The sequence below is a fragment of the Colletes gigas genome, unplaced genomic scaffold (assembly GCF_013123115.1).
Source record: "Colletes gigas isolate AHSC1104 unplaced genomic scaffold, ASM1312311v1 Colletes_gigas_Sc00011, whole genome shotgun sequence".
NCBI lineage: Eukaryota > Metazoa > Arthropoda > Insecta > Hymenoptera > Colletidae > Colletes > Colletes gigas.
Window position 1 is genome coordinate 7,548,375 of NW_025106640.1, and position 26,484 is coordinate 7,574,858.

Genomic DNA, 26,484 nt, shown 5'->3' on the forward strand with positions numbered 1-26,484 from the left:
CGACAATTAAAATAGTATCTCCGTTAATTGGTTTCCCGAACTAATTAAGTCGAATCGTTTTAATTTAGTTTTGCTGGTATATTTGGTAAAAAATCCTTTGTTTCGTGGAGGTTGCGACTGCGTGATGCTTTGGGGAGCACACGTTGGCGATAAAAATTTCGCTTTGCTCGTTTTGCGGTGAAAAAAACCGTCTCGTTTGATAAAAATTACAGCTCGTTACTCGCTGGGCCGGAAAAGAGTGACTTTCTCGGAGCATTTAATTACGTCAGGTCGTAGTAGACCGTGCAAGCAAATAATATCATAAATTTTATAATTATTGCCACCTTCTTTTATCTTTTTCGTCAAGTGTGAGTTACCAAAATGTTAAACATAATCTTTCGTTTCTCGCGTGTGCCTCTTTTATTTTTCTGCAATATCGAGTAAAGCGTGGACCGGTGTAAAAAGTTGGATAAATGTTAGTTCACAATTACGGTCCAAGCGTCGGCCAGCGACGAAGGTTGGATAAATATTGCTTCGTCCCCGTTTCATTTCCAAATAGCGAAATAAACTTTTGGTCGACCTCCGCGGAGTATTCGTTGCGTAAAATTAAAAAAAAAGAATGTCCGACGTCTGTGTTTATGGAATGGACGTCATCGTCTGCTTTCTAAGAGCATGCTTTCCTTCGACCCTGGCTCTCGAAAGCGAGGACTATCGATTGTACTCACTTAGTCGAAGTTTTGTCTTAAAATAGAACCGCGTCGTCGCGTTTATCCATGCTTTCAGTTTCTTCTGTTTTCCTTCGGTACTCGACAAAGCTTTTCCCCGCTTCCATATTTCTTTTTTCCCCCCTCCGAAGTTTCCTCGTCGCTGACCGTCGCAAACATTCTTGTCGGGCAGCCTTTCGAAGCCAACCGGAATCGCACGGGTACCAAAGCGACGCTTTAAACAAGAACCGTTCCCAGGGATTATCAGATATTTCTTAATAAAGCGACGCCGCCGAAAGAGGCTCGTTTGCAAAAATAATGTTTAATGCTGGAACAAGTTAATGAATATTTTGCACGTAACGAGCTTTCGATGATTAACGCAGCTGCATTGTGGAATAGTTCTCGGGACTCGCTAATTAAGCCGCTGGTGTCCCGGCTGAAAAAGAAACATAAATTCCAGACCTTTTTAATTAGTATTGGATTTTATATTCACGCATACTTTACAAAAAGGACCTTAAGAGTACGAAACGATTATGAAGAAGAAGAAGAAAAATATATTCTTCGACTTGGCGAGCCCCATCGTCGGTGCGCGCGAGCATAATTTACAAAAAGATATTCACAGAATTGTGAGGTCTTGGGGCCCGCGTTCCTCTCGAAACTAAACCAAGAACGGACGTCGACAACCGTTCCCCGATGAACTCGCGACGACTCTGTGCCATCTAATTTTTCAAGCCACGCGGCGGTGTTGCATTGTCGAGGAAAATGGATTCCACGATAGCGGTTTCTATTCTCTCCTGAAAACATCCACCAGACCATTCTGGTTACGGGTTTCCCTTCGTCGGAGGACTACAGTTATTTCCTGCGAAATAAGAGGGGATCGATAACGCACCCTTAATAATATGCCTATTCCGAGTGCAATCAAAACGTCCGTTACTTACCGTCGATCGCGCGATAGACTGCGTTCGATCCTTTTCTTCTACCTTATCCTCTTCTTCGAGATAAAAGCAATCTTCAGCAAATTGACTATGGGCGCCTCGAGCGCGATGGAGATACAGAACGACATCAAGTACGAAGCCACCAGATTTCCAAGGTACAGGATGAGCTTGAAAAGTAAATAAACCTTCAGTATCTTCTTCAAACAGAGCCCTGAATCCTAAGCATACTCCGATCTACTGCCCCCAGCTGGGGAATAATTATGGGGTGGTTAAGTTTTAGGGTCCAGAAAGAGACGATAAATGAAATCTCTGGATTTTTGGAGCTACTATTCTGACTGATGATATAAACAATTCCCCGACTTCCGACGTATTAGTGTCAAGGATCGAGGGTAGTTTGATATTCGTTTCGCTTCGGGCGGTCCTGATCTAGTTAGACGAAATCGTTTACCTTAACGAGACCTCCTCCAGACTGGCTCGACTCACCACAAGATCGTTGTGGAGGTGCAGCGGGCCATCCATCTGGGTAACAGTGATCATCATGATGACAGGGTGCACCAAGTATGCGCAGTAAGTCAACCTCGAGAGCGGATATATCAGCCGGAGCGACAGCAGACTGTCGATCATTCGCGCGGATCCGGTGCAACATTGAATAACGATGAAGGATATACCCATCGCCCAGGCGGTGTGTCCTAAGGCGACGTACACGGAGCTCAGACCCACGGTTAAATTTCCGGGGTACAGGCCGTAAACTACCGAGAACATCACGCCGCCCGATAATAACCAGCCGATCGTTCGCGCGATCTAAAACAGAATCGCGATGTTAAATCGCTCCGAATTTTCCACCGATCGTTGAGTAATCGTCCAGAGATGAAACGATAACGCTCCAAAAACGACCATCTTTGGTCGTCGTCAGGGAAAGAAGAACGTTTATGTAACCATCGATCGAGAAACGTTATTTAATCAACGCGTAATTGGGTACCGTAACGAACGCGATTATGTACGAACAGCAACTGATTCGTTGGATTTGTTTTATCCTTTTATCGCAATTAGAACGTCTCTGGCGAATTGTTCAGGGAGTCTTGGAGCGATACGGTTTTTTATTCGCTCGTCTTACCGAATCGGTAGCTGAAAATTCTGATCGATAGACGTAACGCAACAAAATTATTAAATAAAAAATATTGGAAAAGTCGTTCGGAAGACGGGAGTTTCGGAAAAACGGAGAAATCGTGGAACTGTTACTACGCGGGAGAACAAGAGTTATATCGTGCCTAGTTCGCCAAGTATGGGGCCGCGCACAATGGCGGAAATTGACTGCTTTAATTGCTTTTCGGGAAAGTAATTAACCACCGTTGTGCACCGACCCATACGTGGCGAGTTGGGGAACTGTTTAGCACTCCTATCGCAACGATTCTATAATATTTCCGCTTTTGTAAAAACGTTTGAAAATTATTAATGCAACGAACACGCCTAAAGGTTAAAGTATCACATTTGTTTGTCTTTGAACGGTGAATTGTTTTCGAAAATCGGCCAGAAAGTTTAATTATTTTTCGGGAAAGCAATCAGCGACCATAATTATAATTCGTGCTTGGTAAACAAGGATACTCGTTCTCCGGTCTCAAGTCTTTATCCGAACGTTGCTTTGGAAAACTACGTCTTGTTTTTGTTATTATTCATGATGAACGATAGGGTAAGAGTGTTTCCCCATTAGACACCGTTTTCCCGTCCTGAAAAAGCTTTCTAATCTTTGTTAAGCTCGACCTCGAGCGTTTCTCAGACCGTGGTGCTTACCAGCGGCAGTTTCAATTTGCAATTCGTCTTGAAGAGAATGTAGCCGGTGATAATGCCGACAAAGTAAGGTCCGGCCCTCAGCCAGGGTTTATCGTAGAGCTCGTCGAACAGGGCGAACGGTTCTTGGATTCTGAAAAAAAACGAAAGAGAATCGAGCTTTATGCGGGAACACGGTCCTGGGAGAGCAAAAAAATGGAAAGCACGGTACACGTTCGAGTCGCTGTAATTACGAGAAAATTATATCGTCGAGTTCGTCTGGAAACTAGAACACCGGGCGTTCGATTATTAGATATCGGGAATGGAACCGTTACGTTTACCGATAAAGTCTAATTCCGTCGAGCGCCGCGCCGGGAATACGCGTCGCGAACTTTTTTTTACTCCATTAACGGAAAAATAATTCGATCCCGAGCAAGTTGCGTACGTTGTTTGCATATGTGTGAGGAAAGGGTTACGTACAATTGGCGGTTAATTACCTGGCCACGTAGTCGTTGGAGTAAGCCACGAAGAAGGTGGTGAACCATGAGGAGACGATCACGAAAAGAACGGTGAACGCGATGGCCTTTAAATATTTAATGGAGAGAAGAAGCAACAGTATCCCGAGAACGTAGAACTGCGTGTCGTTTGCCATGTACCAGCTCCACAGCATACACTGGAAAGTTGTTAGTCAAGTATTCATCGGATAATTGCGTCAAGGTTCAACGAGCCTGGACTGGGTCGGGCTCGCGAAAGTGTCGGAAAATACTTGGCTCGGGGAAAAACCTATACGCGGGAAGGCGCTAGGGTTAATAGATCGAAACATTTTTATCGCGTATAATCGTTCCGATAGTCATTTATAGGCTTTGTCCTTCGTTCGATCTTTCGATTCCCGCGACAAATCTGATAGATCGAAGTTCATGCGTCGAGGGTTGGAAAACAAGGGTCGTTTAACCGCGCGATTCACCGACTATCCAATCATCGATGAAATTGATTTTAGGACGGTTAGACGACGTTCCGCGTTGTTCCGCCGCTTTGGAACTTTCTCCGAACGATAGAATTAATTATCGGAAAACGATCGAGACCCCGGCCATCTTCGTCGTCTAGTGTCTTCCGGCAGCTCGTATGTCCTGCGGAAATTTCTTTCGATTTAGTCGCCTTTCCCTCGGAGTTCGGGATCCATGACAAGGTCGTTTACTCGATGAACGGAGACGGTTATTTTTTCATGGTCTTTCCTAGAATTCTTACCATTTCCGTTCGAGGGTACAACGAGTTTATGTAGAGAGCGTTCCTCCACCAGAACTTGTCGCAGGTGATGTGATCGATGATCACGGGCGAGAACACGGTCCTCGCGTGAGCCTGCTTTATGGCGATCTCGTTGATTCCCAGGACATACAGGTACGCTGGTGTCAATCTTGGGGGAAAAGAAAATCGAACGTGGTCAATCTGTCGAGATTGGGCAGCCTGGATTTCCGAGAGAACCGTTTATTTTTTGTTGGGAAGATCGGGTCTCCGGGCCTGCACGCGGAAGTTTGATCGATCGTCTAGTTTTCAAGGCTCGCGGTTAAACACCTCGCTCACCTGATAAATCTGTACAGGACCATGATGATAAATTTGTTGAAACACGTCTTTAGGAACGTGTCGCTGTCGCTCTTCAAGCTCCCGGATGATCGATAGAAGAGGATCGTAACCAGCAGGCCGCTGAAAGGATCGCGTTCGTAAAGATTTGCCCTTCGTGTCGTTACTTGTCAATGTTTCGTTCGTACCTTATGAAAAAGAACGTGTCCACGGAAAACGTGGCATTGCTGATCGTCTGGAACATGAAGTTCCGCTCGGTCACCGTGCGCAGCGTCTTGTTTTCTAAAAATCACGTCAAAAAATAGTAACGTTCCCTTAAAGTTTGCCAGGATTACGAAGACCGATCAGACTCGCGTTCCTTTTGCTAGCCAACTTCTCGCGAACGAACGGTACATACTCTAATTACGGGTTCTGAACCAACGGCGATATCCTGATTGCAGCAATTATTATTCTCATTGCCGTTGGTTATCTCTGGAAATTGCTAGCATCAGAAATTAGATAAGTTCTGGCCATGGAAAGGGGGAAGTTTCGCGCGTGTTGCGATCCTCTTCGAGCGAGTTTACCTGCGATGGCGTACACCTGGAGGTAGGTGTGCACCATGACGACCCATCCCAACGAGAGTACTCGTAGACCGTGCAGACAGGTCAGACTCTCCCTGGCCGGTGGTTCCGTGCTCAGAATCTTGCTTCCGTTCGCGATAGGGTTGAAAGCTGTCAGACACTTGAGCCACGGTCCTGGGGGAAAGAAAAGGATAAGAATCACGGTAGGATTAAAACGAAATGGGGGACCTGGCGAGGACGAACGGGACCCAGCACCTTTCCTATCTTCTTTTTTCGCTCGATCTGGCAGGACTTTCTGCAGACTCTTCCCCTCGCAGTCCTCGCCCATGGTTATCCGACGATCCTGATTCAGGTTTTTGTTGGAGAAATTGTCGAGCCTCTCGTTATTGTTCGATACGCTCGAGGATTCGACGTCCTTCGTGCTCGGCTGCGTCCCGTATTCGTAGATCGCCGCGCACAGCATCAGCAGGATCAACACTCCTCCGACACCTCTAAAAAAATAAAACGAGTCAGGTGTCTGGCACAGACGAAGATGATAAACGAGACAATAAAAGAGACAAACGCGACGAAGCTAAATGACGATCCGACGCGTAACTTCTCGTCGCTGAAACGAATTCGTTGGATCAATATTTACGCGAGTAATTTAGGCTGCTTTTGTTCGCCAAATGGCCACGCGAAGTTAATTTAGGCAACGCGTGGGCGCGAATTAATGAAATCATCGCCGACCAAAATAATAAAGAGCGTAACGAAAGGTAAATACAAACTTTGGAGAAACTTTTTCAAGAGTTCGTTCTGAAAATTAGCGTCGAAAACACTTTAAACAGTTGAACTTGTGAGTGCATTGTTTTAGAACCCTTTTCCAGAATAATAACACTGGGAAACTAATCCCGAATATGAGTCCGGTGCACACCTGCGCGCGTAATTAACGGGTCCAGAAATTTATAACGTTGTATCTCTTTCTGATGGAAAATTAGCATCACGATTTTCACGACGACAAAATTACGACGTCATAATTAAGGGATCGCGTACGGATAAGCAAGGAATTTGGAATTCATTTGTATCGACCGTTTGTCAATTTGATCGATCGCCATGCAAGAGATAAATCGGCGATTCGCGAGCCTATTAATCATCGCGCTCGTAAATCATGTTCGCCGACGAAGTGGCCCCTCGATATAAATCGGCATTCTAAATGGACTTGGCTGTAAATAATTAAAGCCGAAGATGAATAGTTCGTCTGATATCTGTACGATTTCGTATTCAAATGTTCCTGTGGTTGGAATGGGTATAAATAACAGAAGACGTGCGAGTTATTACGATAATGCTTGTAACAGCGTCGATCTCGACGTGTGGAAGCACTCTTGCTGTCGAGTCATCAAACGTCAACGTTGACTTTTGACTCCTTTGATACGAAAAAGGAAGTCGAGACAGCCAAACATGCCATAATGTTGTTTTATCGGACGTAGAAAGCCCGCCTCGTTTATAATATTAACAAATAATCCCCCCCCCCCGGTGGGTCAGTTGGTTTCATTACGCAACAATGATTCATTTCCTCGCTTAAGTTTCTTAATTACCGTGCAAGAACACGCCGGCGGAAACATTCCTTCGATTAACCGCATTGTTCGTTCCTACGGGGAGAAAGTAGACGATAAACAACGCTGGTTTTTATCGTCATTTTTTTCCAATTAATCCCGCGACCGCAAGAACGAGACGACCGATACGAGAACCTTAGCGAGGAAACGGGTGGTAGACTTTGCAATCTCGCGATAAAAAAAATGTTGATTTTCGTCAAAGGCCGACGAAGGAACGAAGAATTTCCGGCTTCCGGAAGAACTTCGTCCTTCCGGCCCGCTTAGCCGGATTTAAAACGCGAGCCTGGAGATAATAAAACGGCAAACAAGTTTTTCGCCATCGTTTTCGACGCAAAGCCACGTGGCGCGGTTCTACGCGACCGTGAAACAAATGGAAAGCGTCGGAACAGCCGCGATAAAACTTACGACTTAAATTCTTATGCCTCGGCTTATTTCCATTTCTCTTCTTAATCTTTCCTTTCTGTCTAGTTTATTCTTCAATTTGTTCCCGTGATAAAGCTTAAACCTTCCGGCTGTTCGGTATAATGCCTACACACGCCGTATACGTATATCGTTTTAAAATCATCTTTCGTTTAATCCCAGGAGTCCCTTTCACGGTCATGTTATTTTATCCAAGTACAGTGTTTAAATATTTTACAAATTGCACTTGACTCGATTAACCGTGATCTTGAGATCGTTTTTTGTTTGAGCTTATATATTTATCGAACGGGTTAATCGTAGTATATTTCCCAACGCGTTCGTCTAATGTATTCCGAAAATTGCGTACAATGTGTCGTTAAAAGATTGCGGATCTGTGTACAGATACAGCGTATCAGAATATGCAAAATGCGTGCAGAATATATGCAAAATACATGCAAAGCGTATGCAGAATATATGCCGAGCAAAAGGTAACTGTATAACATTTCATATTACGATTGCTATTACTGTTGTTACATCACGTATTTTTTCATCATAGTTAATTCAGTACGTGACGATTTATAGATTGTTTTTGTGACGTGTTGCAAAAATGAAATAGAAATAGGCAAATTGTTGAGAGAGAAACAACGCGAATGAATCGAGACCGCCGTAAACACGGAGAGGAGCGTGTTTTGGTCTCGAAGAGCCGAGTTGGTTAGTGGATTGCTTCTAAAGAACTGCTTGCGGGTCGAAGATGGTAGTTCCTATACTTTTCTATCCCTCGCTGGAATCCCCCGGCGATTGTAACGGCCACGACACGGTACAAATTTTCAATTTATCCGTAAATTGCACCGTGCAGCGAGCATCCCTTGAGAGAAACCAGACAGGCGAAGTAGAATCACGAAGAACCGACGCGGCGCCCGATGTATCTGCAACCGCGAATCTCGTAACTGTCGAAATGCCAATAACGACACCGTGAAAGTGGATTCCGACGCTTCCACGTGCCTCGATCGCTATCATTTTTCGTATTTTGGGCTACCACGTTCGCCATAACGAAAGATCGCCATTGTTTCGATCCGTTTGGGCCTCCCACCCTGGATTCATTTGACCGGTCGCGGAAGATTTAATGTTAATGGTTGCTAATGAAATCCTGAGAAACCTGGCTCTGTTATCCGTGATCTCGTGGAAAAGTTTTCAACGTTATTCATAAATTTAAATTAACTCCCGACGATCGACCGCGCTTGTGACTCACTTTGCGGAATTATACAGTATTCCATTTCTTCTATTTGTATTTAATTAAATTCGCACCATTATGCGTGCGCATTTGCGTTGCAGATCCGCCGTGGGATCTCGCTCGATGTTTCTGCAGCAGGTGATCTTGACTTCCTCCTCGTCGATTCGGCGATTAGGGTCGCTGGTCGAACGATGAACTTAAAAACTTGTTCGGGAAAAATTATTCCGCGAATCGATTTTTTGTCAGAAGGGGGACACGTGGTGGATTATTTTAAAAAATTGTTGGAAATCGAAGCCTGTTATTTCTCGTAACATATTCGGAGGAATAAATTCTATTTATTAGATACGAAATGATATTCGTGTTACGTTAAAATATACGCGTCATCCGTATTCCAGCGTTGGATCCCTGTGGATTTTACGTCAACCATAGCTGACGATGAATGACGTGTGAGGTCCCGTCACCCATTTCTGATTAACGTTTAACTTCCCCAATTAGGCGTGAATTTCCCTCACCGCGCGATCAATCTCAATATTCTAGAAATTGTCGAAATCCAAGTTGAATCGCTATCGCGTCGACGAGGTGTCGTGACTTAAATATATTGTGAAAGATATCTACAGTTGAAACAGATTAAAATTAGATATTTCGCAGGCAGAATAGCGCGGTTGCGCGTGGTCGATAGTTCGATTGAATTATATGAGCCACAGCGGGGAAAAAACCGCGGCCTTTGCGGGACTCGAGCGCGAATTTAGCGCGGCAGTTAACGCGTTATACGCAGGCCTCCCGTCGACGAGCCATTAGAATCGATCGGTCGCGAATCCGGAGAGAAGCGTTCGGATGAAACCCGCATTCGTGTGGAATGTGCACGATAATGCAACCACTTTCACGTGCTGGCGCTCAAAGGCTTTCAATGATCTTGCGTAACGCGTTCGAGGCACACGTGCAATCCTGCGCACCTGTCGATACGCGTTCCGGCACGTATTCCGACGATTTCGAGCCCGGAAGAACCCATCGTTCATTTTTCAAGAAAAATTAGAAAACTCATCGCGGAATACAAAAATATCTCTTCGGCCTTCGAACCCATTGAAAGAAAATTTGAAGCGTTCGTAAACAGAGCCCCTCTCGGATCGAACTGTGGAATTTGAATATGAACTTGCTTAGAATAAACGAGATAAAGATTACGAAAGCCTCGTAAAGGCGATGCAAACAGCCGAGGTCTCGTTCTCTCTTCTGTTCGTGCGAAAGTGCAACGGTCGTTGCATAATTGCATAGAACCGGTTCATCATCGAGATGGTTACGTGAAAAATATCGCGCGACGACCTCCGTGAATTTCGTTTCTCCGGCCAGCGAAAGTGTGTACGTCCGGATCGTTGTTTTTCAAAACAGTCGCGATAAAAATCCCTGGCATCCGCGGTGCTCGCGAAGTGTCGGAAGAAAATTAAGTCGATATCTTCATTTTCTCCGAGAAAACGGCTCGCGGCGTTTTATTCGGACCCGCATGGCGCGTGGCATCCGAAACATTTTGTCCCGGCGCCTTTCCTTCCATCGAGGATCCGCCGAATAAGGAGAGACAAGTCACTCTCGTCTATAAAATCTCGCGTTAAAACAAACAGGTAGAAATTCGCGCGTTAGAGACGACGTGAAAAGAACATAAATTGTAATCTGTGTCAACATGTTGCATTAACGACGCGTATCGTAGATTGAGATCATCGTTTTAATTATGATAATATCGCCATTTCGCGTAATGAATATAACTGCTTTCGTAGATTGAGCCTGAAAGTTTTTAAATTATATGCAAATCCAATAGCCGTCGATTTGAGATACGAAAGGCCAACAGTATATGATTATTACGCGGAGCTAAACGACCCTCGTTATTCCTGGCCTTTTTGTTTCCCGCATTTTCAACGGTTCGTTAACTCTTTTGGCCGTTTTATTGTCTCGCGGATCATTTCGAGACTTAAGTGTTCCTAATTGGATCCCATATACAGTGACGTGGAGTACCCTGTTACGTTTGGAATTGGTCAATTTCCACCGCGCTCTTCCTCGTCTTTTACGGGAATCCGTAGCCCTGGCCTTCGAAACGAATGTCAACGATGATCGTGCATCGATCCACGCGAAAGGAAGGGACTCTCGATCGCGCTGGGGGCGAAGCGGTATCGCTGAAATCGGGCCGTTAGATTGTAACTCGCCTTGGAACTCGAACGCGCTGCTTCTTATTTTATAGTTAATATGCATTGCGTGCAAGGACGTTTCGAGGTGCAAGGTTCTATTAATATCCCACGCGAGTCGTTAATGCCAACGTAATTTGCGGTTAGTTAAAAGTTCGGGATCGTAAGTTAATGCTCTCGCGGGAATTCGACACTCTGTTTGCTATTTCGCTAAACAACGAGGACCGCCTCCTGTGATAGTCAAAGGGCAAAATTGCAAGGTAAAAAATAATATTTAAGTAAAGAAATAAAAGAATTAATATTTCCGGTTCACCAAGCTCTATAATGAGTGGGACTTTTATCGAGCTTTTTTTCGTATTGCGAATACCAGCGACTCGAGGCTGTTGAAACGCGGCAGGGACATTTCTTCTCGCGAAATCTATTAAAGTTCAGCGTGGAGGAGCGTCGAATCCTCGGCGAAGTCTCGTAAAACTACGTCGGTGCCAGGCGTCGGGACGTTCTTTCGTGCTTAATCCGACTGGCGCGAAATCGATTCTTCTACCCGGCGATGAGCGTTCGAATCTTCTTGGGAAAGTTCGAAACATTCGAAGCTGCGAAGTTCCAAGATCGCTTTGCATATTACTCGAAATCGGAAATTGGAAGATCTTCCGAAATCCCGATAAGCGTTGATCGTTGTTGAGCAGCTTGACAAAGTTCAAAATGCAAAACTGTCGGCTAATTTATATTCAAACGATAACGATTGCCTTACAAAATGAACTAAAAATTCAGAGCATCACACTCCTGAACCCATCTCGATTAATACATCGTTTATTTAAAACGAATTATCTCGCGCAAATTGAAGCTGGCGCGCGGCTAATTAAAACAGAAAAACAAACACACAACGCAGAAACGAAAGAGGAGAAATTACATACAAATCTAAGGTCAATGTAGTAAAAATAAAATCTGGTTACGTTATGTACGCCGATAATGAAAAGCCATTAGCCCGAAACCAGTCAAACCGGCAACGGTACGGAACAGAGAAAACAAAACAATGACATCTACAACGCGATAGACGATAGTAAATATCCCACAGTACTAGTTCCACCGGATACAGCCTTATACTCTCCGCAGTCCATTTATTTCATTCTGGTAATCAATAAATTGTTACTCGATAAAGATCTAAATCAAAGATCGAGAGGTTGATAATAAAATCGCAATTCTTGGGATCGTAACGACCGGTAAACGTGCATACCAGGTTATTAGGAAATTGTATAAATTAGCACGTTATTAATTTTTTCAACGATACGCCTTATTTACACTTTCAAAGATATTTCATCGTTTCGTGAAGAAATACTTTCTAAACGTTCGGCACTTTCTAACGCCTGAAGACCTTCGTGATCTTCCTATTCTAAACAAGATCCGATTTCGAAACAGACGTCGCAGGTATCCTTGGTCGGTCCTCGAACAACAATTCGCAGTAAACGTTTCTTATTGCAGGTTCGAGCGTTTGTTTTGAAACCTCTTCGACCTCCGATCGGAGCTCGCTTGTTGCCTGGCTGAAATCCGGGGAGAGGAGCAACCCTGACTGTGAAGCCTCGCGAAAAATGTTTTGATCGTGCTAGTTTCCTACCTGACGTTCGCCAGTGAACTTGATCTCACCGTCGGTGGTAAGTTGCCTCGTTAATCTCTGCTCTCGACAAGCTTCGAACGTTGCTTATACGCGTGAGAGACGCAGAGTGTGTTTCGTGGTTCGTTTTGATTACCGAACACCCGCTTTCTCCCGCTCTTTCCTCGTGTGTCGTAACGTTATTTATGGAGTTTTCATTGACTGGGCACATCGGGTATCCCGGGAACCTTCGACGATATATTTTCGAGACCGCTTTTGTTATCGAAGTTTCGCCTAAAAGCCTATCGTCGAGGCGTCGGTTCGTAGACGTTTGACCGACGTTGTTGGAAACCGCGGCGCGACCGCGGCTCGTCGTTGCGTAATACACGCGATCCCCCGGTGGCTTCCACAAAAAAACCATAGCTACCATCGGTATGGTAAATTGCGAACAGTTGTGCAAGTAGACCGACGATCCGCGTCTAGTAATTTTTTCGTTAGAGGGCTGACGCAATCGTCGTTACGCCGTGGCCCGATGTAACCATGACACGCGGATTGCATAATGTCGCTGTTGGGTGTGTTCGATCGCACAAATCGTTTCTTTATGGATTTTTTCCCCCCAGATTCGTTGAAAGTGGAACGTGACGGATAACGTATCGGTTGCGTGCACTACGGCCTTATTCGCGAGAATTTGGCACACGACGAGGGATAGACACGCTCTTCGAGTCGTTGCACAAGGAAGACGCACCTTGATGTTGCACGTTGCGTAACTGCAGGAATTTCATCTCGAAAGAAAGTGCAGAAAGTGTGTTATGCACGTGACTGGTCGTGTGCGAACGTACACAATCGATTCGAGGAACGATTGTATCCTAGCAGCCACAAACACACAGGCGAACCAGAACTAATTGGTGAGACAAAAATAAGTACAAGAAAATATTTAATGCGTCAGAAAACCCTTTAAAGTTTTTTAGATGAAATTTTACGCGATTTGAAAGTTTTTTTCTACAAACTTTGGCGAGCGAAATATAATTAATGTAATAGAGGGTTGCGAAAATTTTCCAACGCGTGGTTCTGACCGAAGTCAATTATTTTGGTTGCGTTAGGAGCGAATTCTGTGCCATCGTGCGCAGGTAGAAATTACGCACTTTGGCGCTTAACGAGGCAAACTGAAAACTCGTACCGTCACCGTGCAACTGAAAACGCTACATTATGTTCGACGGTATTAACACAGCCTCTGAAAGGAGGAAAGTTTAACGAGATACGGGGCTGCAGCGGATAAGAGGCCACTTCTTTTCTTTTTTCCCCGTGTGTGTCGTGCCTCAAAGCACGCGACTACTTTCGTTTAAGTGGCACACGAGTTTCAGAATGTTCACGGAACCTCGTAAAGAATTCATGAATTCAGACAACGAAGATTAATTACCGTGTGTTTAGCTAATTGTGCGATTTTAAAAATTATTACCAAAAATCTCAATCGTCGACATCCCCTGTATTCGTCTAAACTAACCTCGATGCATTCTTTTTCTAGTATCCTTTCTTGGAATCAAAGCCGACCGCCATCCTTGATTTCGATGCAAATGCGAAACGAAGAGTTTTTATTATGTAAGTTAATAAATCCTCGGTTGCAACATTTCTTCCAGTTAACCGGTTGCGCCCGCGAATCCTACCATGGAATTATCCACATCTATCGACGCGTGTACCGACTTTTCCGTGCTTTTTTCATCGAGTGAATGTAACTGTTGCGCAAATTCCGGTCGTGTAACCGGAGATACACGACCGAGAGCCGTATTTTCGTGTATCGACCGATCGCCGCGGAACTTTCTAGCCGCGATTCCAATACAGGTGTGAAGATTCCATCACGATCGTTCGAATCAAGATTCGACGAGCAACTTCCATGCCTTGAATATAACTTTGTAAAATTAGTATACGACGCGACAGGTGTCCTCTGGTGGCGGCGAATCTTGCGGAAATTCCCCAGTATCGTGGATAAGTGTCATTTAAACCCACCGCGGACGATGTTATGCAAAGCGACGTTCGCGAATCGTGCAACGAATTTGTCAAATTGCTGTCGGCGATTCCTCCTTCTGGTGAAAATTTATTTACGAAACTTCCGGCCACTTTCTGTTGAAACTTCCTCGTGTACTTAGCTGCCGTGCTGAAAGAGCTCGTCGCGCAGTACTTTCCGTCGTGAACAGGATTTAATAGCGAAGCGAGACTGCATTGAAACAAGAACGGGAACAAACGGTCCTGTACAGTATCGGATTCTTCAAGTTCGTATTTCCCATTCTCTGGTTTTGGTGGGTCGTTTTAATAGCAGAGTATGTGCGCACTTTTGCGACAGATGTTCGGGCATTAAACCTCTCGTCCTCATTAGAACCACGTGGCTACGTATTCGAAATAAAATTCATCCGCGCTTCTATATCCCCGTGAATGCAGATTTTACATTCTCTCGTAAACTAGCTTTCAAACGAGAAATTAATTCACAAATGCACAATTTACATTCGTTGCTAGAAAATTTTGTCGACTCTGCCGTAAGTAGTAGAGTAAAAAATTATTATATTTCATATGGAATTACGGGCGTAAGAACTTTGCAATGCAAATTATGTAGATCGATTATATTTCTACATATTTTTAGTCCTCTTCGCGTATTATAAATGCACGAAAGATTTTATTTTCGGAATCGAGAGTCCCGTTGCAATGGCGGTAAGAATGAAAGTTGGCTGGATCGCGTGTGGTGGCTATTAACGAGCGAATCACGGTTCGAAAATTTGGTTTGCGCGGCTGATTTACGGGCAACCGCGAAGGAAAAGTTTTTGCATTACTTACGAGAGGACGTACAACTTGGGATCGAGCCAGGGACTGTAATTGCTGGAAGGCACAGGCTTCACCGCAACGATGTGAATCTTCGGGCCGGTCGATCGATAGGTTGAATTGCCCTCTCGCTCGACCCGATCTGCGCTAGCTCTCAGCATCGATGTTAGCGACGTCCGGTTGCACGTTGCTGGCAAACAGAGGCCCAAAAATACCTGTCGTGTCTGAAAACGAAACGTCCAGATTCATAAAAATCAAGTTTCATTCATTTATGCATCGACCTCGTCATCCTTTGTTTTGCAAATCGAGACGCACAGAAAACAACTCGCGAGGAATTTATCGAAGAGAGGTTAGAGAATAATATGACAGGATTTAATTAGGATTCATCGCAGATTTCTTCGCGCAACAGCGAGAGGATAGCAATGTTCCGTGTTATCAAATTACTCGTATAGTCTCCGAATAGGTACACCATAGCAGAATATTTAACAGTACGAAAGTGGTCCTAAGGCTGACGTAGACGGTATATAGGTCGCGACGCGTAATTCGTTTAAATTGTTCGTCCCGAGACACGTAATTCGCCTAAGTTCTGCGCGATCTTCGCGCGAACGTGCCACGTACTCCCGCTAAATTAATTTCAAAAAGCGAGTTCGGTGGAATTGGTCGTGGATAAATATATTTCTAATATCTGCCGGGTGCAGTGAAATGGCTACAATCGAGTTACCACCTAGTTTTAACAGAATTATTGTATTCGACTCGCTGGGAGTTCCGTAATAGTTCTATTCAGTTTCTAAACGAGTTCCCTAGTTTCTTCACTTTTCATCCAACCTTCGTCCTCCTAAGATTATGGAGAATCGTGTTCGAGCAGCTTCTGCGTCCCAATCCCTAGTTTACGATCTCGTAGACAGCGTTTCGAGACGATCGGTTAACACCGTCAGAACCGGATGCTGGCTCGATATTCGAACGCAAAGAGAGCAGAATGATCCCGGTGGAAGCGGTTAGTATCTTTTAATTAAATCCAAGTCGCGAGTTTGCAAGACAAGTCGTAGCAGGAAGATTCAATTTCAGAATTAATCAAACTTTCATAATCTTCCATTCTCCGGGGCTTACATCGAACCGTGTGGTCCGGGCTCTCATAATTCGTTTCCCTCGAAGGTTTCCCATATTTTTCCTCGCCGTTGTCTCTGCTTTTCCGCGACTCGGTTTCGCCCAGAGTCGCGACATCGCCGGGAAAATCGTGACGCGGTTTCAAACTCGGTCGACGTAAGCCGGATTCTCCGACACGATAATCCTTCGCGGATCGGAGGATTCCTGCTCGCCACTGAAAAGTGCAGTTCCTGTTGGGAGAGTTCGGAACTTTTGGACCTCGAAGCGTCGACAACGATCGCTTATATCGCTTAACGCAGTCGTCTGCCTCGTCCTTGGCTTTTTACTGCCTCCATTGTGCCCCTTAATTTCAATTTATTCGAACCCTTTCGTTTATTAACTTTGGAAGTCGTATTGAAGGAAAGACAAAAATAATAAATAACGTGCAGGGGTCTGTTGACGTCTCCAAGACGTCGCGACGTTGGAGAACATCATCTGCGACGCGAACGAATCGCCTCGGTAGATTAATTAGTCCCCGGACTAATTTCGTCTGGCGGATAGACGATCCGTCACGTGTCTCTGCGCCTCGCGTTTAATTAATCCGCGTAATAATTCATTGGTCGTTACAAGCCCTCGCGTTATTCAGCTTCCGAAAGCCGATTAAGGCGCGGATTAGTTTAACGAATTGGCATTCCGTTGACGCGCGACGGTTGTTCTGCATCCGGTAAACGAAAGGAAAATCGCGGGCTTGAAACTTGGCGGCGCGAACTCGATACTTACGGAGAACTCGAACTCCTTGGGCAAAGTCAAATACATTCTGGCCACGTGGAATTTGAGGGGATAAGGCGGCCTTTCGTCGATCCCTGGCCGAGCTTCCGTGATGTTCAGCTCTCTGCAAAGGTTGCTCGAGCCGAGCCAAAAGCCGTTTCCAAAATGGAACTGCGACGAGTAACGGCCGCTTGCGTCCGACACTGCGAAAATGAAATTTAAGAAGCTTGCCATTAAATTAAAACATCGGAACTTAGTGGAAAATGGTGTTTGTGTTATAATTTAATTATAAATCGTAAGCCTGAGTTTCGAACGAATTTGTAACGATAGTGAAGAAGTTTTTAACGCTGGAATGGAGACGCTCGTAACGGTGAATAATGTCTAAAAACAGATTGTTGTTTCTGAAGGGGTGGAAATGCACGTTCCCCGGTGTATTTTCTTGTCCTCGTTGCGCAAAATCTTCTCGCTTTCGAGGGTTGGGTTACGCGAGCGAACCACGCCTGGAAGGTTCATTGCCAGTTACGTAAATTGCCCGACGATTCGCGAGAGCGGAGAAAGTGCGGACGATCGAGTCGGCCATCGCCAGGATGTTCGATAAACTCCTTCGACACAGTTCCGAGCGAATCATCCTCGAGCATGACGCTTTGAAAATCCTTACGGAGCCGTAGAGATCGTCGATTAACCTTTCGAGTCACGTGGAAGAATTTTATTCATGTTCGAATCAAACAACGCATTCAATTATTACGAAGTCTCGAGGTGTTTCTATAACGCCGTTATAAATTGAATATAAATTTTTAAAAATGTACTCTCTGATTTTTAACGGTCGAATTAACGAATAATCGACACGTGATTCGATGGAGTCTGTAGCCCAGCGAAACGTGACGCACATTCCATATGGCGACCCGGGCGTTCGCGTTGCTTGAACGCGTGAAATAAATTAACGTAGATTATGTCTGATGTAACGCCTACCGCGCATCTAATACTGCTTCGCGCGGGCTGAAAAACCAATCTCGCGGTAATTTACGTCCCCGGCAGCCTTGTAAATGTTATTTCTCGGGTTCGTTGGCGCCTTAAGTGAGGAGTTGCAAAATACGATTATTCGAACGCGAACACTATGGAGTACCTGTTTTGTAATTCCTGGCCGAGCCCCCTAACCCGTTACAATTCTACGAACAATGTTGCTGGAGTTCCGTTAACGCGTTAAGTCCCAGTTTATCAAGTTTATCGAGCATTGCGTAGCTTTCGTTTACTTCATCGATGCAGGTTCGATCAATATTCGTATTGTTATTGTGAAACGTCCAGCGATGGCGCCGCAAAAGTCACGCGCCTGGCTTCATCGTTCATATTAAACCAGCCTACGCTGGAAAATTCTACGTCCGACAGCTTCGATCAGGTTTATCGACAAATACTTTGCACGGATTGCGAACAAGATTAATTGAATGCCACGGTACGAGAAAACGCTTTTATCAAATCAATTTAGTAACTTTCTTGTTAAAGTTTGGGTCCAGAGGTGCGAGAATGCATAGTTAGATTGTTATTAATTCGCAGTAAGTATTTTAAGAGTTTCGTGGAACATGGCTGACTCGTCTGACTATTATTCGCTGTTTCTACTTCTGGCCCTCGTAGACGACGATCGTGGTACAGCGTTATCCACTTTAATTGGGTGTAATTATTTAGAAGGAGGCTTGATGGAAGGAGATGATACTGCTTTTAATATTTACTATCGTCGACGTAAATAGAAATAGCGAGCAACGGACGGACGCGGGGTTTAAAAATCGATTTCCTCGAGTACCAAGCTCCCTCGAATCTCCATAATTCGATATCTATTTCTATAGAATAAATCAATCTTTCAAAACCTATTTTATCCTATTGTACCCCGTCCAAATCAATGGTAGCCCCGAAATTTAGTAATCTGCCATAGCGAACGTGTTATTCATCCCCCGGGGAAGGGTTGGAAGGGACGTTGTACATCGAGAAGTCGAGGGTTGCGAAGGTAATGTCGCGTGCGGTTTTGGCGGCGATACTGGCCGATTTCGTCGCCATCGCCATCGATAATCTGGCCAGCCGGGTTGTTGTCGGAAATCATCGTAAATCTGGAAAGCCGTGGAGGCCGATTTAGCCCCGCGTCGCGACCGCAGCTTCGATCGATGCCCCGCGGTGACCCCTCCGCGCCTTTACTCGGTTTCTGTCTCGCGATAACGATCCGGGGCTAACCTAACACAGACTCCCCACGTTGAAATTTCGATTCTGATTCGCGCCAGACGCCGTTGATTTACCGGTTTCACCCACCCCCCGAGTTTACGTCGGGATTTTATAGTTGACCTTTCCCCCGTGGCGTGACCGCCGCCGAAGGCCTTTGACTTTCTTAGCCATGGCGCGGAATTTCACCCACAGAACGGCCCTTTTCACCTTCCATAATTAATGGAACGTTCCCGACGCGTTAAAAACGCCGCGCGTCGTGTAACCGCGTCGCACGGTATTTTTCCGAGGCGATAAACATCTGTAATTGTAGCATTTGTTAAACGGTGAGTCGCGACGCGGGATCGTAAAATTTTAAGACGCGCGTATCTTCTCGATAAGGAGTCACCGACGCGTGCATTGCGAAACAGGTTGTCGTTCGTGGGTCGACGGTAAATCAAATTATATAAAACGTTAGAGGCCTTCCCGCTATAGAAAGCCATTTCATCTGTAACGCACTTTGATTTATTCCACGGTCCGTGTCTCGATTTACCCGAGCCGTACGGATCGCGTAACCGTGGGTTAGACGTTGCTGCGACTTTCGATTCGGCTCGAGCGCGGGGATCGTTCCTTCGGGAAACGTTGCTGGAAAGTTCGAAACATTAAAGCAACGAGTTTTTGTTCCCGTCGAGAACGGGTACTTCGGTTTAGGGACGCGTTGGGAGCACGAAAGTTTCCGGACGCGGGTCGGTTAAACTCCGGTCGCGGTTCGCGGATAATTACGCCCGCGTCTTTAACGCTCGTGCCATTATTATCAACGGGAAGATATTTTAGTAGGAGGCTCGTAATAGAAAATAAGAAATTAGCGAGCGGTTTCTGGCGAACGTTAATATCGTTCTCGTCGTTAATTGCGCCGCGGCGATAAAGCGTTTCGGAAGAAACGGGAACGCCGCTGCCGGTACAACTATTACGGTAAATTGTAGTTTCGCAAAGTAATGAGGTATTTGGCAATCGAGCCAACGACACGGCACTCTGGAAGTTAGCGGAGCATGAATTTCTCGGGTCTGGCGACTCGATAAAACGACCAATACACGCGCCCGACTTATCAATCGCGGCGAACACGCCCGAGTTTACGAAACACGCGACACGCGACGATGGCTGTTACGTCGCCATAAGTGTCGTTATTACCCCTTTCCCTCCCTACCCGGGTGGAAATAAAAAAGGAACGAACGATGAGATCCTGTTTACTCACTCTTAGCCGCCCACGGTTTCCCATCCTTCAGGGACTTCAAGAAGAATTCCAAGTCGGCCCTGCAATCGCCCTCGAGTTTTCCGGGTACTCTGGACCACTTTAACGGATCGTAAAGATCCGAAAGCCATTGGATACTGTTCGCCGTTTTCTCGAGCTTCTCCTTCATGAAATCCACGTCCAGATCGCCGCGATCCTCCTCCTTCTTGTCGAACAATTTCAAGTTGTTCTTCCAATCCAATTCCGGATTGTTCTTGCTGAATCCAATTAATCGACCCTGTTCTTTCGGCGTTTCCTCGTCCTTGTAATCGGTGAAGTTCGAGTCGATCGGTTCCGTCGTCTCCGGCAGCTTGTCCCGCGACTTACCCAAACGCAGTATGTTCGATCTATCTTTGGCGATCGTCGTGTGAACCACGCAGCTCAACGTCAGCAGGTAGCAACAAGCTAGGAACCAAGTCATTTTCGAAGGAGGCGCGGTCCGCTTCATGGATTATTCGTATCGCGGAGGATCGACGGGCCTCTTTGACTTCCTCGATCGCGGGTGCTTCATCGATTTCGATAATTCCGATCGCGACGTTTCTCGGGTAATTTTCGTCGGACGATCAATCGTCGAGATCGCCGAGCATGCTTGGTCTGTGGCCGTGGATCGTTGGCTCGAACGCAACAACGGTATTGCGGACTGTTTACGACTCCGGAATGAGACTCACTTTCCTTTTTCACTCGATATATCCTATCAGCCTGGCAATGCTCGACTATATCGTTAAACGTAATTTATATCGTGATTTAAAACGTCTTCGAACGCCTCGTTCGCCGTTTTTAACGAGAACGCGGGGAAATTATTTGTAGATCGTTTGGCACGCTGTCGACGCGATCGTTATCGAAATCGTTGGACAGTTTTTCGTGATGTGGAGGCTGTCCAGTGACGGGAACCAAAATCGACGCACACACGAGGCTAAGGATCACGCACTGAATGAAGCGAATCAACTTAGCAGTCGCGTTCACCCGTGGACAGCGGTCCCTTTCTCTCGACGATGTACTTTACCGTAGTAAATATATTTTCCTTCTTCGGCCACCGTACGCTCGTGCTCCTTGTCTCGTATCCGAACAAATTCCCCGTACATCTAAACTATCGTCCTGCCGCGATCTCCTCCGCGTTTAGGTAACCTTTTTCCTTCGTTATCCTCCGTTTCACGGTCGAGGAAGAAGCAGCTCCGAATCTCCGACCGTGCAAGAAATCTCGTTCGTTATCGACCTGGACAACTTATTAGCCCAACGTCGACGGGGACCGAAGAAATTAATTGGTCGTCACGTTTAAAATTTTCATTATCGAACAATTAAACCCACGGGAAAATAATATTCCATATTTTTGACGATGCATAAATTTACTTTCGAATCGATAGGATTTAGAGGAGTCTTTATTTATTCGGGGCTTAGTTAATCGTTACGCAGAGTTTGAATACTTTCAGTGGAATATTAAAAGAAATTTTTTGTTAATTTCAAGGTTGCCTATTGGCGCCTCGGGGCTTGTGCCACTTTCGTCCACGTTCCATATTTAGATAAAATACAGTTATATTTGACCGAACCTAATTTGTATTTATTATTCACATACGTTTCTCCTGTTGACTGACGTGGTTCTTAACGAAGTAGCTTCAGGTGTTCTAATAGCCAATTTAGAATTCCTTTCCCAGCCATTTTCTGACTTCGATAGAGAGCAAATTGAAATACTGTTTTCTACGTTTCGTGTACCCTAGGCAAACAGCAGAATTCTACTTCTATTTCATCATAAATTTTTATAAAGCAACGTGAAAACTTCCCTCGCTGCCAGTTCGTATATTTCTAAAGTCTTCGTCCCTCCCGTCCGGCTTTTTCTATAATTTCTCGTCCCGAACGAATAAAAGTAGAATTACGTGGCATGTTGCCCGAGTGAAACATCCACCTGTGTACCTAAAGCCAAAAACCAGAATAAATATTTAGTCGAATAGCAAAGAAAACTATATTTTCAATGTGGCCAATATTATATTTATATCGCACGGTCGATGGCCTACATTTTTCAACGAGCGTTCGCTCGATTTTGAACCGTTTCACTTTTCCTCCGCTTCGATCGATCACAGTATTTAGCATAACGCATTATACAACGTTATGAAAATGAAAAAAATCACTGTAAATCATTCCGTTGACTTTGCACGGTCAAGATTTTTTTCTCTTGTTGCAATCAATTCTCTAGTATTGAATATTCTGGTATGTTTACTTTCTCTCTTTATCAATGCATGCGTTGAATCGCATTCTAATACGAGTGCCTACTTTCCATAAATTTCATATCTATTATTTCTAAGCTAGGTATGTTGTTAACTGCACACAACGTGCATGAGGTAACTACCTTATTTCTCTATTGGACTCCGCGTACGTAGGAAAATCCGAAGACACGTGACACCGAAATGAAACGGACAGGCTTTGCAAATATATTTAATGACACGATGCAATTTCCTCTGTTCTTCTGCTTCCAATATTGTAAAATTATAGACAGCTACTTTACAGTCTGTAATACATTTCTACGTTCTCTAAATTGATTTATTTTCAAAATTGATCGCTCCATCGAGACGTAAGAAATTGCCAACGAACAAAGTTGCGAAATGTTAAATGTAGTTCCATCGTTCGGACCCAAAGTTTGTGATTATTTCTCTAAAAAGTCGCTCGCAATCGACGCTTCTCGTTCTTTGGTAATACTCGCTTCTTGCGAAAGTCATTATCGTTCCCCGGTACAGTTATTAAACGAGGATACTGTCGTAATACGAGGAATGGCATGTAAGTTTCCTATGCCATAATTCATAGGTTCTACTCGCGAACGCAAATACTTTTTCCTGCATTAACAATGTTTGTAGAAAGCGTAGATGCACTGATGTAAATTATTGCTCGCGTTACAGGCACTAAAGGGGCTCGTTAATGCTTTATCGCGACGCTAACCACGCGAAGTGCCATTTTATCTTTTATTCGCGACTCCGTAATTCCTTCGGTAATCAGAAATTTTATTTCATTGATGAATTCCATTTGATGTGATAATAATGGAAGATTCTAGAGGCCAAAATAAGACGAAAATCAAGAATATCAATTTCTTGATCGAGGCCTCATGAAAAACTTATTAAAAAATTAAAATAAAAAATTTCAAATCGTTCTAAAAAAATTATTTTCGTTTGTGGGGGCCAATTACAATCATTTTTGGTGAATAGACATACCCCCGAAATCCTACGCAGTTTCGAGAAAAAAATTCGAGTAGGTGCCTAAATTTTTCGACGAATTTGAAAAATTTCATATCGTTCTAAAAAAATTATTTTTGGTTGCAGGGGCCAACAACGATCATTTCTGGTCAACACACTTACCCTCGAAATCCTACGTACTTTCGAGAAAAAAATTCGAGTAGACAGAAATTCGGTCACAGACGGTCGGGGATCGACGAATCGTAGATTTTTACGTTTACCAAGCTCGACGCGTTGCTATACCTTCGTGTGGGTCCAGGATAAGGATATAAAGGACTATTTCCATGATGCTGACGGGGATAAAAGTTCCCTTCCAGCTCGTGACCTTTCTTTCCAGCCCATTCACCGTAAATTACGCCGTTTATACGGTTCGTTTTTGACGTTGACAGCTCCCTTAAAGAGTCACAAATCCGGGGAAACAACGGTCCGCGAAAATTCAGCTTTCGTTTTCCGCGAATATGTTGAACCGATCCACCGTGGCCACCTGTTTCGCTTTGGCTCCCTCGGGGTAGCTTTCGAGGCGGACGCAAAAGTTCGACGATTCTTCTTTTCCTCGCGAATAAACGAATGGAAACGTTTTATCGCGCCCGTTCCTACAAAGGAAAACATTTAACGAAGTCGAGAGTGGCACTCTACGTTTCCGACTCTCCTCGGCGAAATCGTGTTCTCCGATTGCGAGTGATTTCTTTGACTCGACGAGGAACGGTTCTTAAAATATGTCTGTACAGAGGAGGACCGTGCATTCTGCAATTATAAATATAATTGCTATCGAATCGGGACTATATTTTCTATTATTTTTAACCGAGAATTCCGTCGTCGAATCTTAATAATTTCCAGGAAAGCATCTCGCAACGCTTTACGTAACTGTTCGCCGGTGTGTTCGTTTAAAAAATGCGACAATTCGCGGATAATGTTGCTAATTGCTGGGTAAACGTTCTTATTAGCGACCTCCTTTCCTCTATCGAACGGTCACTTTTACTTTTGCCCGGTACCTTTCTCGCGATTCAGATATCTCGCGTCACCGTCTGCCTCTTCGTTGGCGAAACGAGGCGATTCGATGCCCTAAAAGTTCGATTTCGGTTCGTCAACGTCGATTAGGTAAACCACGGGAGCGCAGCTGTCGCTGATTTTCACTTTTATTCGGGTGTTTACATAACGCGACCGCTTGTAAAATCGCTGCACGCGATTCTCGTCTCCCCGTTGGAGTTTCACCGAATTTCTCGGCCCGTTCATCCTTCGTTTCCTGGTTCGTCGTCGACTGTCCGGCACGGAAACTGCCTCTCGAGGAGATCCGGTTATCCGTTACGCAACAGAGCTTTCTACGTGATCGACCACACTTGCGTGCACATACTCGCAACGTTACAACCGGTCCACGTTCGCAAACCATGAGCTGGATCTCCCAGGCACCGTTGTATCGGCTTCGAAAACCCGAGAAAGCAATCTATCCTCGATTCGAGGCGTTCGCTACCAGCAACAGCTTTCGCGAGCACCGATTACAGGATTCACCCAAAAATTAGGCGACCTTTTGGCATATATTTTCAATCTTTTGGTAGATCTTTATTTGCGTTCAAGCATGTTACATAAATTTTTGGACGAAAAGTGATATCCATTTTGGTCCTGTTGTGATATATTATACGGAGATACGCGGAGCAATGGCGTCTCGTAAACCTCGTTGGCAACTTCGCGCGGCCGTCTGAAACAAAACAGGAACACAGATTTCTCATCTCCGCACGTTCCTTTCGTAGCTGCGAGTGAAATAAATTCCGAGGAATGGCAACGAAATAATTCATTTTAGCGCGCGGCTTTGCAACTTTCGTCCGCGATAAGAAGTTCTACACGCGCCAAAAGTGGAAAGACCGATAAAGGCGCGTTCGCTTTACGAGCGTGCCAAAGTTCGAGATGATCGAACGAGCAGTTCTTCAAACGTTTAGTCGAGACCAGCTTGAGAGATGCGGTCTCGAGAAAAACGACTCGAAAGTTTGAAGTAGCAATAAGAGATACTTACAGCTGGCCGTAATTAATCTGCTATTTCAGCTACGTATCGTGCTCTTCTCCAAAATACCCATTTAGAGCCGCTTGATCTCCTCCAGGGGCTGTTCTCGTTTCATTAGCCCTCTCACAGCTCTCGTAAATCATTCTATCTTCCAAAGGAGGAATGAATTTGTTTGTCTCGCGTTTCTTGGTAACAAATTCGACGCGGTTTCGACGAACTGTCGAAATACTGTTGCGTAACGCGCGTTAAAACGTTCACCGTGTTGACTCCTTCGGCGAATTTTCAAACTTGGCGCCAGGGATCGGTTGAACTTTGCGCCAGACTTTCATATCTCGCGGCAGAGTTGGGCAAATTTTATTTCCAAATAGGAACGTCAAACTCGTTCGTTAACTAACTTCTGCCCGCGGCTTCGTTTGCTCGAGCGTCGATCGTAATTTTCATTATTTGGAAATAAATGTTCGCTCGACTCTCACCTTCTGCAAATTGAACGTATGGAATATTCAGAGGATTCGCGCGTTAACAACAACGTCCATGCAATAAATTCAACCATCAAGGCGACTCGATTTAGGCGGTGGCCGAAATAAGACAGCCTTGCTCTACACGGGGCAAGGAAATCCGAAGGTTGGAATAAATTGCTTTATCGGACGATGCGCCATTTTTCCGAGAGGGTT

General features: G+C 44.9%; 1 protein-coding gene across 1 annotated transcript; it reads right to left on the reverse strand.

Annotated features, from left to right (window-relative positions):
* Window positions 1-1,659: 1,659 nt before the first annotated feature.
* Window positions 1,660-21,029, reverse strand: LOC122398450 (nose resistant to fluoxetine protein 6-like). Its single transcript, XM_043398293.1, has 12 exons — window positions 20,573-21,029; window positions 17,155-17,345; window positions 15,307-15,515; window positions 5,773-6,008; window positions 5,521-5,691; window positions 5,146-5,239; window positions 4,961-5,080; window positions 4,628-4,793; window positions 3,880-4,055; window positions 3,407-3,536; window positions 2,102-2,419; window positions 1,660-1,785 (listed from the first exon to the last, which is right to left on the reverse strand). The coding sequence occupies exons 1-12, from the start codon at window positions 21,027-21,029 to the stop codon at window positions 1,660-1,662; spliced, it is 2,394 nt and encodes a 797-aa protein (XP_043254228.1).
* Between the last annotated feature and the right edge of the window lie 5,455 nt (window positions 21,030-26,484).

Coding starts and splice junctions, on each gene's coding strand:
- LOC122398450 (XM_043398293.1), bottom strand. CDS start 21,029: ATGACTTGGTTCCTAGCTTGTTGCTACCTGCTGACGTTGAGCTGCGTG. Junction 6,009..15,306: donor CCCAAGTTGTACGTCCTCTC/GTAAGTAATGCA, acceptor TTATTTTTTTAG/AGGTGTCGGAGGAGTGTTGA. Junction 5,692..5,772: donor GAAAAAAGAAGATAGGAAAG/GTGCTGGGTCCC, acceptor TCTTTCCCCCAG/GACCGTGGCTCAAGTGTCTG.